We start from the raw sequence: 17,076 nt of genomic DNA, 5'->3' as shown, positions 1-17,076 counted from the left end.
CCCCTCTCCCCGCTTGGCCCTCCTGTGAGTACCCTTAGCCTCCCAAGCAAGCCTCTTCCCTTGCGTTGCCACCACAAGCGAGGGATCTTTTATCCCTGTGGCGAGACCCTCATCTCCCTTCCCCTTTTGATCCAGGACTGGTAGGAGAATTGGAAGTCAAAGCAGATTTATGTTCCAAGAATAGACAAGATGGCAATGCAATAAATCCAGGCTGTTAGCACTTTGGTGGGTGGGAGAGCTTCCCTTCATTAGAGAATGGTCATATTTTTGTAAGAATTTATAATAAGAATATTATTATAATTGTAAAATGCACATGATTTTTTAAAACTAGAACATTAATGTTCCTCTTATCCTTTCTAAAACACCTGCCAAATAAAAAACTTGGATACTTAATGAGGCCATGTGGGCTAGCAGCTTGGAATGCTTCAGATGAAACTGAGGTTCCAAAGTTCTGCTGCCCCACTTGGAGGCTCACTGGGAAAGGCCTTTCAGCAGCGGCTTGGCTCCCTCTCTCTGCAGCTGGTGCTCTGTCTGATGTCCTGCAGGAAGTCGAGCTGCCTATCATCGATGACGTAACTTGCAGTGATCTCCTGAAAGCTCTGAATTTGCCTCCAATACAGAGTTCCATGCTCTGTGCTGGGTTTCCTGATGGTGGAAAGGATGCATGCAAGGTAGGAAGTGCCCCTTGGAGGACTTAAAATGGCTCTGGAAGGCAACTGACTGAAATGACAGCTTCCTGCAAGTTCCCATTCCTGTTGTAGCTCCTAACCTGGAGCTCAGGAGATTCTTTAAGTTTACAGGGAGGATCCGTAGCTCAACAGTAGAGGCACCTTGTTTGGCCTACCTGGCTTCTCCAGGTAGGGCTAAGAAAGAAATCCTGCTTGAAAGCCTTAGAAACCTTCTGGAACTGCTTAGAATTGGAGAAGATAGACCAAGGGTCTAGACAGCTTTCTGTGGGCAGACTTCAGGCTAGGTTTGAATGGCACATTTGCTCTCTTGTGTTTTGAAACTGGAACTACGCAAGCTGCAGCTCCTGGAGCCAAATATGGAAATGGGTGCACTTTGCATGTGGGAAGGCCAAATATTCCCAGGCTTATGATGTGTTCTGTATAAGAAACACAAAGGCATCCAGCAGCAAATTTGAAAAATGGACAAAACCCAGTGCATGTGTATAAAATAGAAGGTGGACTTAGAATTAAAGAATTGCAGAATGAGACCTTTGTGTTGTGGCCCAGAGCTGAGCGGTGCTTACAGTCTCTCTACAGGCAAATCTGTGCTTCGAGTGGCATTAATCTCAGCAGCATCATTTGCGGGCAGGATGGTGGGTCGTTTTGTTGTTACTATTGCTAAATTTGGAAATCAGTCAAGAAACCCTTCCTGATCTGCTTGGAAACACCCAGGTTCCAGAGGGAAAAAGTGGCCAAGGAAGGAGGACATCCTAAGATTTCTTTCCAGAGAAATAATTCAAAAGCTTATGTGTCTTTAATGGTGTGCAAGGTTTGCTTTGTTGGCAAGAGATGTGGAGATACTCCGTGTGCGACTCTTTTGCGGCAGGTTGTGTTACACTCTTGTGCTATGCTGTCTTGCATCAGGGTGATTCGGGAGGCCCTCTGGCATGCCGAAGAGCCAGTGGCACTTGGGCTCTGGCAGGTGTCACATCGTGGGGCATCGGCTGTGGAAAAGGCTGGCTTACTAACGAGACAAGGAATGGTGGCCGCGGTTCCCCAGGCATCTTCTCAAAAGTAGACAAGCTCCTGGACTTCATTGCCCAGAATATGCCCACGGGTGAGTACAGGCATCAGCGATCTTTCTTCCACCATATTTTTAAAATTCCACAGTGTAGCAGAATTGCTTCATCCTTTTCTTCCCAAGTCAAGTTGCAGACCCCCTTTTCTTTTTCCTCACTTATTTATTACATTTCTATCCCAAATTTATTTATTTAATGCTACCTGTACACCGGCCAACAGCCAAAGCTCTTTTTCTTACAAGGAGCCCAAGGCAGCTTAGGCAGTTCTTTTTCGCTCCATTTTTTCTCTGAACTGCCCTGTAAAGTAGGTTAGGCTGGCCCAACGTTACCCAGGAGGACTAGAACCTGGATCACCCAAGTTCCAGTCCAACACTTTAACCAATACACTAAGCTGGCCTCTTTTGGGCAGCTGCCTCTTATGAAAACCTGTTGCTCTTGGATTTTGTCTCTTTGTTGTAGTAGTAGTAGTTGTTAGTTGTTGTTAGTTGTTGTCGCGAAGTCATGTCTGACCCATTGCAACCCCATGGACAACATTCCTCCAGGCCCTCCTGTCCTCCACCAACCCCCAGAGTCCACTTAAGCTCACACCAACTGCTTCAGTGACTCCATCCAGCCACCTCATTCTCCGCTGTCCCCTTATTCTTTTGCCATCTATTGTTCCCAGCATTAGGCTCTTCTCCAGGGAGTCCTTCCTTCTCATTAGGTGGCCAGAGTATTTGAGTTTCATCTTCACTATCTGGCCTTCTAAAGAGCAGTCAGAGTTGATCTCCTCTAGGACTGACCGGTTTGATCACCTTGCTGTCCAAGGGACTCGCAGGAGTCTCTGCCAGTACCACAATTCAAAGGCCTCAATTCTTCGGCGCTCAGCCTTCCTTATGGTCCAGCTTTCACAGCCATACATTGCAACTGGGAAAACCATAGCCTTGACTATATGCACTTTTGTTGTCAGGGTGATGTCTCTGCTTTTTAGTATGCTGTCTAGATTTGCCATAGCTTTCCTCCCCAGGAGCAAGCGTCTTTTAATTTCTTGGCTGCAGTCCCTGTCTGCGGTGATTAAGAAGAGCTGGAAGATATTGCTATTTATTTAAACATTTATATGCTGCCTATTTCACCATGGCATCTCTAGGCGGCTAACAACAGATTATTAAAATACTTTATAAAACAATAGCATAAATTAATATATGCAGATGAGCTTGATTTTTATAGCCACAGAATCATTTTGTGAAAATCCCTTCTTCTGATCCCACAGTTCGGTAGACAGTTATTTATGTTGGTTGGCCAGCAATGGAAAATTCTGCATTGACCATGATGGTTCATGGCACTGGGTCATTCGCAAGATCAAAGCTCTGTTCCAAAGGTGGCCCATTATGAGGAACAGCCTTCCCCAGATGGGTTGGGCTACAGTTCCCAAATGCTGATTGGAGGATTCTGGGAGTTGTAGTCCAATACATTTGGAGTGTGCCAGGGTGGGGAATGTTGATCCAGGATGCACCTTTGCACACATTTGGTGCAGTTGTAAAAACTGTGCAGAAGTAGCTGAATTTTTGTGCTGTTGATGATTAGGAACTTCCATCTTTTTACTGTTTTCCATTGGAAAAACTCTGGGAGGTGCTGACACACTGTGAGTGATCAAGCCAGATTCTTGTGCAGCTGGAAATAATGCACAATTCTTAGAGGCAGGGTGAGAAACCTTCATGGCATCTTTTCCTTTCTGTTCAGCCTCTGGTCCAAGCGACCTGTCCCTCCCCAGCCCGGAAGACTGCAACTCCCATGGCAAGCTGGTGTTTGGAGAAAGTGGGCATATCCGGCACCCCCACCAGATCGGGGAGAGTTATCTGGACAACAGGTACTTGTTGTAGCTCAGACCATCGGTTCTGCTGACTGGGCAGGCTACACCCTGGTGCCTGCCAAGGTGCAAGGAGGACTCGTAATTAACATTAAAGCAGCAGAACATTAAAGAGCTAAACAAGATCACCAGGGAGGCAGGTGTCTGGGGGTTTCTTATCTCCTGCAGCTTTTCTTTTGAGCTTTCTAGGAGTTATCCATGGCGGTCAGCCTACTTCGGTGATGGAGTTCATCCCTATGGGTGCCTCCTGCAGTAGAAAGCTCAGAAGAAAGGTGGCAGTGGATCAGTCACCAGCCTCCCCAGGATTGCTCCTCCCTGCCTTGTCGTGATATCATGTGATACCCTTTTGCTTTGGTGACACTTTCAGCGCTTCCAAGGGTGGCTAAATTTTAGGCTGTTTAAATGTGAACACTGGTGCTGGGTAGAGGATGACAGCAAGAGAGAAATACTGGCTGCATGCACCTTCACCGAAAAGGATATTTTTCCCTTTGCCTGGGTTGCTATGATGAGGGTTTGTCAAAAAGCTTCCGCACTTTTTAAAACTCTAAGAATTTCAAAAACAAATTACATCACTTTTCTACATAGTCACCTTCCTTTGCGATACATTTTTCACAGCATTGTACCAATGCTTTAATGTCATCAGCAAAAAAAAATAGAAATAAAATATTTATAAAACATAAAAGTGTGGAAACTTTTTGAAGACCCCAGCCTGCCTTTCTTCCTCTTGCCAGTAACTGGAGGCAGATTAGAAGGTTCTCCTCCTCCCCATTTCATCCTCCAAACAACAACCCTGTGAGGTGGGTTGGGTTGAGAGGCAGTGATTATCCAAAGTCACCCAGTGAGCTTTGTAGCTGAGTGGGAACTAGAACCCAGTTCTCTTGAATTTCCTCACAGTCAGAGCAGTATGACAAATAACCTACTACCTGGGGAAGTTGTGGGCTCTTTCTCATGAGAGACATTCAGGAAACATCCGGACCGTCATCTGAATGGGATGGTATAACTTAGAGTCCTGCAATAGCAGGGGGCTGAACCCAATGGCCTTCTGGCTCCTTCCAACTCTGCTCTTCTATGATTCTGTGAATTCCAGTCCTGCACTCACAACCAACACTGACTCCTGCCTGGGAGCCTGGCTAAGGGAAAAGCAAATGTGTGGGTCTGTGTCTGCCTTTCAGTAGGAATTAGTGATAAGTATAGATTGTGCAACCCCTCCTGTTCTCCCGTGCCCCCTTGCATCAGCACAACCCGGCAAAAGCTAACCAGGGGCCCCATGTTTGCCGAGATAAGCTTCGTTCTGGCTATGCTGCCGACCCCTTGACATTGCATCCCAGCAGCATTTCAGAGTCCTCTGTCTTTGGCAGGCTTCTGATTTTCCTGCCCCTACAGGCTGCACTGGCAGCTAAAGCCTGTAGCCCTCGCTCAGCCTCTAGCCACTGGTCAGGGCTTGCGGCTCATGGGGGACGAACATGCAGAGCCTTTGGCCAAGACGGCTCGTGGCAATTCAGTGCTCTTACCCCGTGGTGCAATGCATCAGCATCACGACTTATCTTGGCATCTCTGTCTGATGGTTTGCTGTGCTTTCTTCCAGCCTGTGCACCTGGAATATAACTGTGCCGGAAGACAAATTCATACTTGTGCAGTTTATCCGGGTAGATATAGAAGATCAAGTTGGGTGCGACCGTGACTATGTGACTTTCTGTTCGAGTGAGAAGGAGCTTGTAGGTATGTTCTACTGTCTTGTTCCTCATTCCTCCTCCTCTGCAGTTAATCCTCACAACACTCCTGTGAGGTAGGCTAGGCTGAAACAGAGTAACCATTCCAAAGTCACCTGTCAAGCTTCACAGGTGGGTGCAGGATATAAGATCCTGAAGACTGGGAATGGATGTGGCCAGTGGTTGGGTACAATGAGAATTGTAGTCCAAGAACATCTGGCAGACACAAGTTCTGTACCCTGCACTGGACTGTCCTTCACAATCTTGCATTTAGTATTTATTTTATTTATTCATTAAAAGATTTTCTGTCCCATCCACTACAAACGTCCCGGAAAAGCTTACAATTCAGTACACTGCCTGTGAGCGTCTGTGTTAATTTAATGGCACCTCTTGAATCCATTCTCTCCCCCATTTCCAGGCAAAATCTGTGGCAAGGTGCTGCCATCTCCTCTGTTGGTGGAGTCTAACCAAGCCATCGTTACATTTGTGTCTGATGGTAGCAATACCGGCGAAGGCTTTGAATTCACTTTCAGTGCCGTGCATAAGGCATCTGAGGCAGGTAACTCCATGCAGGGATCTCCTTGGCATGTCCTGACCTGCTGGGGTTGCCCAGATGAGCTCCACTGGACATGAAAGGGGGAGCCAACGACTGTGCCACCCCAAGGCAGGCAGGTGTGCCATCTCCTCTTAACCACGGCGGCAATAATAGCTCTCCGTGTCAAAGCAAAAAGACATTCTGGAAACAGCGTGGAACAGTTTGTTTTCCTTTGGACTGAGAATACTTTTCTAATATTTTGGGTTTGGTGTCTTGTGAGCAGAGTGGAAGCAAACAAGCATTCCTAAAGCACAGATTCCCAGGCAGGGATGGGTTCCTTGAAATTTCCTTGGATGCTTCTAGATGGGGCTTTTGGTGCTTCCAGATGGGGCTTTTGTTGTGCAGTTGCCCTCACTCATTCCTGGAGTGCTCTGGGCAGGAATGTGCACTTCAGACAGGATTGTCTTCTCTTGTCGGCATCTCCCTTGTAATGCCGGCACCAAGTGACCTGGCCTGCTGCTTAAACAGAGATGCAAAGACCGGCAGCTGATTGCAAAAGAGGGTTTCTTTCTCTTGGACCTGGGCAAGGTGGCGTCAGTGTGGCCCGTCTGAGTGGGTCACTCCAGGCCAGCTGTAACAACAACCCTTCTGTGCCTTGCTGCCACTTGCATCTTTTTCCCATTACCACAGCAGTCAGAATACCTGCAAAATAGATAGTCTTAGGAGCTCTCCATCTGCAAGCACCCTTAAAAATCCACTCAATGAAAGACAATCCATCTCCTTTTGAAGATATATTCATCCCTCTGTCACTCTTCCTTTTAGAACCTATAAAAGCTTTGTCTGAAATGGCAGCTTTGAATGTCCCCTTCCAATTTTGTAGGTTCTGGCTGTGGCAGTGTTGCAGTTCTGGTGGATGAAGGAAAGATTGACACGGCTAATTACCCGGGCTTGTATCCCAGCAATACCAAATGCCACTGGCTTATTGAGGCCCCAGCAGAGCATGTCATAAAGGTGACAAAAAGCCATTTTGTTTCGGGAACGTGTTTTGCAGACTGCCATGCCTGTGGCGTGACCTTTGGGTGGTGAATGCTGCCATCTCTCCTTCCAGCTGGAGTTTGAGGACTTTGCTGTTGAAACCAGCCAGGATTGTATTTATGATGCCGTTGTCATCCATGGTGACATGGAAGAGGAACACCAGCTAGGTAGTATCAGGTTTGGTTCAATGGGATGCCATGGGCACTTGGAAGATGAAAAAACTGTTCTGTACTCATCCATAATGCATGTGTGCATACACACACACTGCAGGTAGATCATATAATATAATCAGGAAAACGTTATTTGGTCTCCCAGCAATACCTCTTTTTCCTTGGAACAGTAGCTCCTGATCCCATGTCCCCAGATGTGGTTGGACCACCACTAACATTGGCCATGCTACCTGGGAATGGTGGCTAGTTAGTCCAACAACATTTGAGGAGCCAAAGTTGGGGAAAGATGTATAATGAGCAAGGGGTGTAATGAGCTGGAGGGTCCTAATATCCATTCGGCAGAGAGACCCCTGTTTCTCCATCCGAAAGGGGCCATTCCATCTCTGAATCTTTCCCTCCTTGATGTTCGTCACTCATTACAAATGCAGGCAAGTGCACAGTGGTGGAGAAGAAAGCTTTGGAAGAGGATCTGTGTTGTAACACCTGCCTCCTTTACCTCCCCCAAGTGAGGCGATTGGCCAAGGTGCTTGAAATGGCAAGCTGAGGAACCACCTCAGCAGTGGTTCTGAATCTGCTAGTTCTCCCACCTGTGAGCATTCTGGCCATGACTCCAGCATGCGGGAACTGCTGGTTCGCCAGACGTGGTTGGACTCTCAGCTCTCATCAACCCCTTGCTAATGTGGAATGAGTCCTGCAACATCTGGGGTGGCCAGAGCTTGGCCATCCCTGCACTGTAGAGGCTTGCTATGCATTTGGAGATGATGAGCAGAATCTGTGTTGGATGGAAGAAGGAGCAGGAAGAAGGGAAGAGGGAAGGAATGCGGAAGGTGTGGCCAACCTTGGGGCTTGGCCAGGCAGGCACCTGTAATGCTAGACCCTTAGGACTTGTCCCCCACCTGTCGTGGACCTCTTCCCTCCATCCCATGCCAGGGACAGGAAAACCTCTCTGCTCCTTTCTTCTCCGCAGCTCTCCTCTGTGGCTTCTCGATTCCTTCCCCTGTTTGGAGCTCTGGGGACGTCATGCTGATACACTTTGAGAGCGATGGGGAGAATAACTTCCGAGGATTCAAGGCCCGCTTCAGCTTTTTCCCCTCAGGTTGGCTGGGCACCGTCCCTCGGCACTCACCCCTCTTCCATATGGGCAGCGGTGGCTGCTCTGTCAAAGAACTGCCTTTCTCTGCAGCTGTGGCCTGTGGAGAGGAGGAGACGTGAGAAGGGCTCCCTGAGCTTAGAGGCTACTGGGCTGCAACTCGCCTCGGCTTCCATGGCCACAGGGCGGGGAGGGCCGGAGGTTCGCCATCCCTGGCATGGATGACCCAAGCAGTCTTTTGGGGCAGCCATGCTTTGATGGTGACTTTGCCATCACTGTCTTTGAGTTCCACGTGGAATTCAGCAGGCAATTCTAAGCATGACTGGAATGAGCGCATTTGTGCATGCAGGTGTGAGAGAGAGACCTGCTCTTCTTGAGAGTCTAAATTGACTCATAATCTTGGCTGCTCCTTATTGCATCATTCCATCATTTTTAACTGCGCTGCCCTCAAAGTTTGATCTATTTCTTGTCCAAGTCAATGGACTTTGAAATTGCCTCTCAGGCAGAGCTGTGCAGACAGTCCCCAGGGGAGCTTGTTAGGGTTCCAGGAAACTATGGAACAAGCTTGGAAGTCCGAGTCCTGTTTGGATGAGGGTGGGGAGCTGGGCCATCCATAAGCCTTGCGTGACCAAGATTTCCGAGGAGAAAGATCACCAACTCACACATTACAAGCTCAAGTACATTTGGACTTGGAAGCAGGTAGCTCTGGGCTTGAGGGATGGTGCTGTTTTCAGGAACCATAATTGCCCTGGAATCCTTGTAGCGTTGCATAATATGCTGGGGTTGGGGAGTTTAGCTGCATCAGGTGGTAAAATAACTCAGGATGGTCCAACCACCTCCATGTTGTGCTAAGCTGTCATTTCACTTATTTCCAACAGAAACTTCTGAAGCAGACTTTGCAGGGCCTGTTGTCATGCAGTCATCTGATCCAAGGACTATTCCTGTGGGTAAGCTGGGATTTAAAGCAGTATTTGTCCCTCAGTAGCCCAACAAAAGCAGGACAGACACTAGAACCAAACAGGTGCTGAGAACTTGACTTTAGTGCAAATACTTTCAGTGGGATTGACTTCAGGGTGTTGGTGAGGCTTTTGCTGCACAACTTCTCTGCCTGATTTGCAGGATTGTATGCAAGATCCGAGTGCTGTTAGGGTCCCTGCGCAATCCCCCCTCGCTTGCCACTGCTACGGCTTTATTCAGAAGGTCATACGGAGCTGCGTGTTGCTTCACAGGCAAAGGTTGAGGCTCTGCTTGACAGACCAAAGCGGAAGCCATGCTGGGGATTCCTAGGGAGGAGTGAGAATTTGGCTTCAGTTCTCTTTTGATAAGGATTTACCCAAATGCATAAAGTTCTTTATATCTGGAAGAGAGAGAACTTCAGATCTTAAAAATATCAGTGTGAGAGAAAGATAAATTGACAGATTCACCCTTCTCTAAGAACGCCATCAGTCGTACTCAGCCTGGGACCGTTTCCCCTCACTATGCAAGGATAGCAACTGGTGTGTCCTCCTTTAAGGGGGAAGCCTTAAACCGTCAGATGTTGGAAAGGGCTAAGTGGGCCTTGGAGTGGTGCTTGGGCCATCTAAAACGCCCTGCTTTCCCCCATGACAACTGGGACAGAGAGACACGAGTTCGATAAACATGCACAAAACACTGTATTGATAACAAAATTCTACTTTCCTTGGTAAGGATATAGCTTCCCCGACCTGATACATGCCATATGTCTTGGATTACAACTCCTAGTTGTCAGGCTGGGGATGGTGGGACTTGTAGTCCACCATGTCTGGACGCTATTGGGCTGGAGAAGGCTCAGGCTGGTGTGCGCTTCTAGCACACAGCCCTGCCTTGAGTTCCCCAGGCCAGGGTGGAAAAGCTCTCTTCTCCAGCTGCAGCCTGATGTGCCGTCTTCGAAAGATGAAGTCAGGGGGCTCCCTCTAGCTTTTGGGCTGCTGCTCTTTTGCAGATGTTTGTGGATCTCCCCCCTTCGTCCCTCAGTGGCTGTCCAGACACGTCTCTGGGGGAGAGGAAGCCTGTCCGCATTGCTGGCCGTGGCACGTGGGATTGCACTTCTTGGGTGACTACCGGTGTGGAGGTGTCATCGTTGGCCCAACATGGGTGCTCACAGCTGCACACTGTGTCCATATGTGAGTATGTCAGACTGCCAAAGTGCCCGTTTTATTTTTATTTATTTATTAATTAAAACATTTCTATGCCGCCCCATTCGCCGAAGCCTCGGGGCAGCTCACAACATAAATTAAAATACAAGAAATAACAATATAAAAAGCATAGAAGTTGCTTTCAGTACCGCAAGAACATAGTAGGCAGCCTGGTTTTCTTCAGATGCTTTGAAGGCCTTTGACTCCCCAGATCTCAGATCATTAGCCACACTGGGCTAGGGCTGATAAGGAGCGAAACCCAAACCACCTGGAGTGCACCAGGCTGCCAACCCCTGTTGTACACGGGGAGTTGCAAGACAGATAGCTCCTTGTGCTAGCAGTCAGGAAGCATTGTGGAGCTATTCTGCCTGTCCTTCCGTGGATTCTGACCCGGTAAGCAAAAAGCAGAAGGGAGTGGTGGGAAAACATGGGGGGGGGGCTACGAATGGGAGCTGACTGTGCTGGAACCCTCCACTGGTTCCCACCTGTAGAATTCCATGAACAAGGCACAATAAAAGCCTTGTCCCAAACAACCCACAGTTGTCTTTGGATCTGGGCCAAGGACCATGTCCAAATCCACACAAGGCTATGTAACATTTTGGGTGAGTTCTGCAGCGGTTGCAGCATGGAGTGGCTATGAAGATAAGCAAGAATTCTCTGTACCTGTACAAAACTTAAGTGTCCCAGAATTAGTGCAGAAAGCCTGGATAGTAAAAACCCTTTGTTGGTACTCTGTCTGAGACTGCAGATTGCAAGGGTCGTGACAGCACACCTGTTTCTTCTAGAACGAATGAAGCTCTGCATTGGACTGTTGTTGCTGGAGACCATGATCAAATACTGAAGGAGCCAACAGAGCAGGTAGAGGCCAAGCAGAAGCATGTTTCTCTTCCTTCTGTAGTTCAGTGGCAGAATGTGTGTTTTGCACGCAGAAGGCCCCAGGTTCAATCCTCAGCATCTCCGGGGGCGCTGGGAAAGACCTTTGCCCAAAGCCCTGGGCAGCTGCTGCCAGTCAGTGTAGCCAGTGGTATCTGTGAAAGGGTCCCCCATGGGGTGCTTCTGGGCACCCACAAAGTTTTCTGTGTACAAATGTTCTTGCGGTATGCATGCGTGGATTTGTATATATCCGTAGCAATGAATGCGTATGACATTCGTACAACTTTCTAGCAATTTATATACAGACTTCAAAAGAAATGAACATAGCCAAGTAAGTATCCATTTGAAGTTGGCTTCCATATGCAGCCCATTCAGATGCTGAAAGCAGTCAGAATCCTCAGTCCATTGCTATATAGCGGGCGAGTATTTATCCTTCCAGGGTTGTAGTATCGGTATTCTATATGTCAAAAGGCTTCGAGAATTCATTTAAACTGCCCATTTGTTAATGACAAGTAAGCAGGTAAATAATGTAAAAAAGGATGTACATCACTGAATAGTAAAGACTGTTCCAGTACAAAATTTATATTGTATAATAACTACCCAAAAAGAAGACATTACTGGACATTGTCAAAATATGTGTTTGAAAGAAGTGTTAACTGAATTGCACTAGCAGTTATCTGAATCAGACCTTCTCTTATTTTCATTCCACATTATGGAGACTCTGGAGTCTCCCTGGCTCATATTTTGTACTGTAATTTACATATAAGTAGCTCTACAAACTTGTCTTTCCAGGACATTGTCACAACCTGCCTAGTCTAAATTTCAGTCTCTACCTTTTATTATTTTTTCCTATAAGCCAAAACATGCCCTGGGCCAAGAATCTCCCTAAGTATGGTTTTATGGGGTACTTTCATACCCCAAACATTAGGCCTCAAACAAAGGAACAAAAGTTCAATACTGATCACCCTGGTCTCTTTTCAAAGCTAAGATTTTTAGCAAAAGCATTCAGAAAACAGAATTAAAATCTATTGAGCAATTTTCTATTTTTTTAAGTTACTAGGCTGAACTATTGTTACATAGAATTAATTGTTGTTTATAAGCCTCAGGAAGAATTAAACTATAAACTACCTGTACTTGCTGAGAGCTGAGAGCCCTTACTGTGTTGATAAGAAAATTCCTGGGGGAAGAATTCAGCCAGAACAAATGCCTCTCATATGCCACATTTGCCCAAAATGACCCCAAATGCAGCGAATGCTAGTTTTTTGTTGACATGGGGTAACATGCTGTGGTGTTCAATACAGAGAGGAAACATTTTTGTTGCTGAATATGACACAGCCTGAGATCCATAGATATAACAAGTTAGCGGCCAAAGTAACCCAGCATTCCACTGGTGCTGGTGCCCACAATGGTGTCTCAAAATCTCAAATGTGGCCATGGGCCCAAAAAGGCTGGTGAACCCTGGTGTCGGCAGTCCATGCTTGGATGGGCTGACTTAGAGTAATCTGTCAAAGTCTGTATGTGGTATTGGTTGGGGCCACCCCACCCCATGGCCCAGTGACCTTTCCAACTCCACCATTCTATAATTGTATGAGTCTCTCCCTCTCCTGACTTCCTGATTCTCTCCTTTTGTGTCTCGCCCTTTCTTCGTTCATACCTGCCCAACAGGTAACTGTAGCAGGCTCTTGCTACAGGTCCAGACTGATTTCTTGGAAGAGGTGCAAAATTAGGGTGGGTACTGCAGGCCATCCTCTCCTGCAGCACCTACTCTGTAGGTCCACATTAGAAAAAAGAGAAAAAAAGATTAAAATCTGAGCATTCTGTCCTCAAGAATGGGATTGGGACAAAGCAAAGGATGTGAGCACTGCATGCTCATGTTGCCCAGGCAATGCAGCGATTCAGTGAGCCTTGAAATGGCTCCCAAAATGAGAGGTTTGCTGCAGCCTAACAAAAGCACGGATGTGATTCTTGTTGTGGTGATTTACTTTCTTTTTTTCATTTGTTGTTCCCATAGATGAGGGAACAATCTGCAGGAGAAGTCTCAGACGATTTAGCAATGAGATGGATACGGGGGTCGTGTTTATAGCTAGTCTCTTGCTCATTTTGTTTTTGTGGCTGTCCTTGAAAGGGAAGGGTTCAGATACCAACTCTCTCTTCTAGCGTGGCATCTATTGACGTCCTTCTCTCGACACAGGTGAGGAGAGCAAAAACCATTCTGATCCATCCAGACTTTGATGTCATGAGTTATGATTCTGATATTGCCCTGGTCCAGCTCCAGCCCCCACTTTCCTTCAACGCTGTGGTGAGGCCCGTGTGCTTGCCCAACGACACCAAGCCACTGTCTCCCTCTGTACTTTGCACTACGACAAGCTGGGGGAGTCTCCAAGAAGGCGAGTCTGTTTTCTCTACTGAGTGGCAACACTACTGATCAAATTATTTTCTCGACCTTTTAAAAGAAGTCTGCTGGCTACTGTGCTGGTTTGTAAAATCCTGCACAGCGGTGCCCCCTCCCCGCATCTTTGGAACAAACTCCCTGCTGCAGCCCACTTGGCACCAAATTTGTCAGTTTTTGGTACCAGATCTCCTTGGGGGGAGAGCGTTCCAGATGTGGGGAGCAGCTGCAGAAAAGGCCCTCCTCCTGGCAGCCAGCCCTCTCACCTGCTTAAGGGATGGTTCACACAGGAGGGCCCCCTGCGTCGATCCTCCTATCAAGTTTCTAATTCCTTTGCACTCTTCCTGTCCTTCAGGTGGGGGCCTTGCCAGCCGCTTACAGCAGACTCCCGTCCCCACTCTCGGCAGTGACGTCTGTGAGCAAAACTATTACTTTAACCACCCTGGAGGGATCACGACCAGGATGCTCTGTGCGGGTTTTGCATTTTCTGGAGGCCAAGAGACCTGCCAGGTGACTCGGCTGCAGGATTGGGTTGTGCCAGAAGACATGGGCAGATGTGTGAGGTTATTGCTGAAGGGGTCTGTACACAGAATGACGCTTACAGAAGCTGCAGATTAGAAACAGGAAAGAAACGCAGGGCGAAAGAGCAGGCAAGGCCCTGATAGCTCAAGCTTGGTGATATGGATGGGCAATTCTGTCAAGCTCATTGAATTTCTGCCATTATACCTGTCCTGCCATGTTTCTGCAGCCATTTGCACATTTTATCTTTTAAGGTTCTGCCTAAAATCCATGGTTCTCTTTCCCAAGGCTTTCTCTCATGTTTGGGGGAAGGAGAGGTAGTAACAGAAAAAGGACAGCTGTCCTTCTGTGTTGTCAGTGCAGCAGTTAAGTGGTAAATGTTGAAGTCTAGGGGGTCAGTGTGACAGTCCCCGCAGTCATGCCCCCAAGAAGAGTTCAAAAATTCAGGTGGCCGCATTGATCCATCTCAAGAAACCAGAAACCTGTTCGAGCCCTTTCTATCTTTTCTGCAAAGCTAATGAGTCTTACTTGCCCATTCAGGACCGAGCCACCCCAAAATGCTTTGTGTCACAACAAGGAATAATAGATTGTAGATGGGAAAATCCATTTCTTCCCGGCTACTGAGGACTGTGTCTCATCTCAGAGAGATGCGGGAAGCCAAACGGTGGTGGCAGAGGATGCCGGTGTCCCTGCGAGTAAAGAAGTGGCTGCACGGGGTCCCTGCGAGTCCTGGTGCCACTGGGCCATGGCTCATAGCCAAATGTTAGATTTACCTCTGCTAGGTTTCACATACACACATACCTTCATTGCTTGTGGGGTATACAGCATTTCTGGGAGACAGTCGCTTACTTGCCTGCAGCATCTGGTTATTTGCTGTGTGGCAGGACAGCAGGAGCCTCCAAGCTGCGGGTGCTGGGGGTGTTCTTGCAGGCACAGGACTCCTGGCTGCTCTGCAGATGCTTGCTTGCAGGTGAGTCTGTAGCAGCTCAGCACAAATATAGGCAGCAGCTGCCTTCTGCTGCAGTCCATGTGGCCAGTGGTCCAGAAGGCTGGATGTTGTGGTCAGAACACCTGGAGGGCACCAGGCTGGGGAGAGCTGAGCTACTGAACAGATACGGTGTTCGTATAAAAGGTCAGGTTGCAAACTGTTCGCTTGTCCTTTGTGTGTGTCTCCCTTCCAGGGGAACTCGGGTAGTCCGCTGGTTTGCCCAAATGAGGATGAGTCATTCACCCTCCATGGCATTGTTAGCTGGGGTGTTGGTTGTGCCAGACCAAAGAAACCAGGTGTTTATGCAAGGGTGAGCACCTTCTTGGGCTGGATCAAGTCCCAAATGAACGGTAACTACTATCCTATTTCTTTCTCCCCCCTTCCACAGTACCAAATGCTGTCTATCAGCAAGTTTTGCTTTCCTATGGTATCTGGACTACTCTGTTCTGCTGGATTGTAGCAGTGCCCCATGGGAACATCCAGAGTATATACTGCAATGCCATCTGGGAGCACAGGAAGGTTTCTGGGAAATCTCTGGTTAACCACTTCCTCCCTGATGCGTATCCAAAGAACCCAAACAAGTTCACCACATTGCTAGCAGTGGCCCCAGACAGTTCCCTGACAAATGCAAACTGCACAGATTCGCTTTTGCACAGCGATCCATGGGACACTCATCTTATTCCCTGTGCGCCATGTGCTGCCATCACATGCATATCTTTGGTGTGCAGCAGATCTTTGGACTCGGTGCACTTCCAGACATATAATTAACCTCCTCAGTGTACACTCGGAAGTGGTGCAGGTGTAGGAAGGGACTGAGCCAGCCTTGCACCAGGTTGTGTGTTTGCACAGTAAGCTGCAGGTATATGAAAAAAATCCAGTCTTCCATATAGTCCATGAGAAATGAGCTTGGTCTACAGTGATTTGTGCCTGTATTGCAAGCATTTTTGTTCCACTCTTCAGCAGAAGGGGCTGCTGGGACAGCTTCAGTAAGTTAAGTGACTAATAAGGCTGTCCTTGTCTGTCGACTTACAATCAAAAAGACTGGACAGAAAAGGAAAAAGAGTTGAGCAGGGAAGATGAAGATGATCGAACAGGCACTAATTCTTAAAGCTTTAGATGCATAGCCCTGGGGGACTTGTGTCCCTTTACAGTGAGTGCAGTTACGGTTGCTATTTATGATTGTGATTGTTTCATTAATCAGCCTTCCTCCCTATTTTTCTTCTGCCTCACTTCAGAAAAGGGACCGGGGGAGATCCTAGTGAACAATGCTGCTCTTGAAGCATCAGTGCTGCTGAAAACCCTGATGGGAGCTGATGATGGACAAGGTAACAACCTCCTCAGTGTTATCCCTGGCAACAACCAGCCTTTGTCAAGGCTGCAACAGGCAGTCCAACGCATGGCTCAGCTGAGCTGTGTGTATGGAGCCCTGGGAACTGCAGCCTTGCCTGAGTTGAGAGAACACTCCATGGAGATCTAGTGGGCAATTTTTAGCACTCTCTCCAAACTTAATTTAGCAGGTTTCTCTGGGGGAGCTGTGACAGTTAAGCTAGGACATAATCAGTCTGGACCCAGAATGCAAATAAGCTGTTTCTCCCATAACATTTAGATTGCATGACATAAACTGTGTGTGGTGCTCTTTAAGTTCAGTTGAAATGTGCCTGATGGTAACATTTCCAGTGGCATGCTAGATCCAGGGCTCACTTGCTCCTTCCTTTCTTCCCAAAGTAGAGATGCTGAGGTCAGATGGCATGCTCCATAGAATTCCCTGTTCTTCTAAACTTAGATGCAGTCCTCACACTAACTTGTGGGAAGATAAATTTTCCCTGCAAGAAAACATTGCTGTGGGGTATTCCTGTTATTGAAATGCAAAAATATTTAGGGGTGGCTTGATCTAGGAGGAGGAAAAAAGACCCATTGGCTTTACAAAAGGCCTGCTTTTGGGGACCTGAAAGCTGCTTGAACGGACTGGTTGCTGCGGATCAACACAACTGCCTGTATCTTGGACTTTACTTTAGAATATGG

General features: G+C 47.6%; 1 protein-coding gene across 1 annotated transcript in view; it reads left to right on the top strand.

The window, feature by feature from the left end:
* The window catches only part of OVCH1 (ovochymase 1), a 47,071-nt gene that overhangs the window by 11,228 nt on the left and 18,767 nt on the right, over positions 1-17,076 (top strand). The window contains exons 7-21 of the mRNA XM_044433938.1: positions 520-671; positions 1,593-1,785; positions 3,467-3,593; positions 5,179-5,312; positions 5,721-5,861; positions 6,718-6,848; positions 6,946-7,039; positions 8,010-8,138; positions 9,011-9,079; positions 10,093-10,273; positions 11,071-11,143; positions 13,350-13,545; positions 13,903-14,057; positions 15,248-15,404; positions 16,290-16,379. Of these exons, the coding sequence (XP_044289873.1) occupies positions 520-671; positions 1,593-1,785; positions 3,467-3,593; positions 5,179-5,312; positions 5,721-5,861; positions 6,718-6,848; positions 6,946-7,039; positions 8,010-8,138; positions 9,011-9,079; positions 10,093-10,273; positions 11,071-11,143; positions 13,350-13,545; positions 13,903-14,057; positions 15,248-15,404; positions 16,290-16,379 (2,022 nt within the window). The remainder of the gene's footprint in view (positions 1-519; positions 672-1,592; positions 1,786-3,466; positions 3,594-5,178; positions 5,313-5,720; positions 5,862-6,717; positions 6,849-6,945; positions 7,040-8,009; positions 8,139-9,010; positions 9,080-10,092; positions 10,274-11,070; positions 11,144-13,349; positions 13,546-13,902; positions 14,058-15,247; positions 15,405-16,289; positions 16,380-17,076) is intronic.

Source organism: Varanus komodoensis, unplaced genomic scaffold (genome assembly GCF_004798865.1).
Source record: "Varanus komodoensis strain SLA01 unplaced genomic scaffold, ASM479886v1 scaffold27, whole genome shotgun sequence".
Classification (NCBI taxonomy): Eukaryota; Metazoa; Chordata; class Lepidosauria; order Squamata; family Varanidae; genus Varanus; species Varanus komodoensis.
The sequence above is the reverse complement of the archived record's forward strand: the minus strand, read 5'-3'. Positions and strand labels throughout refer to the sequence as shown.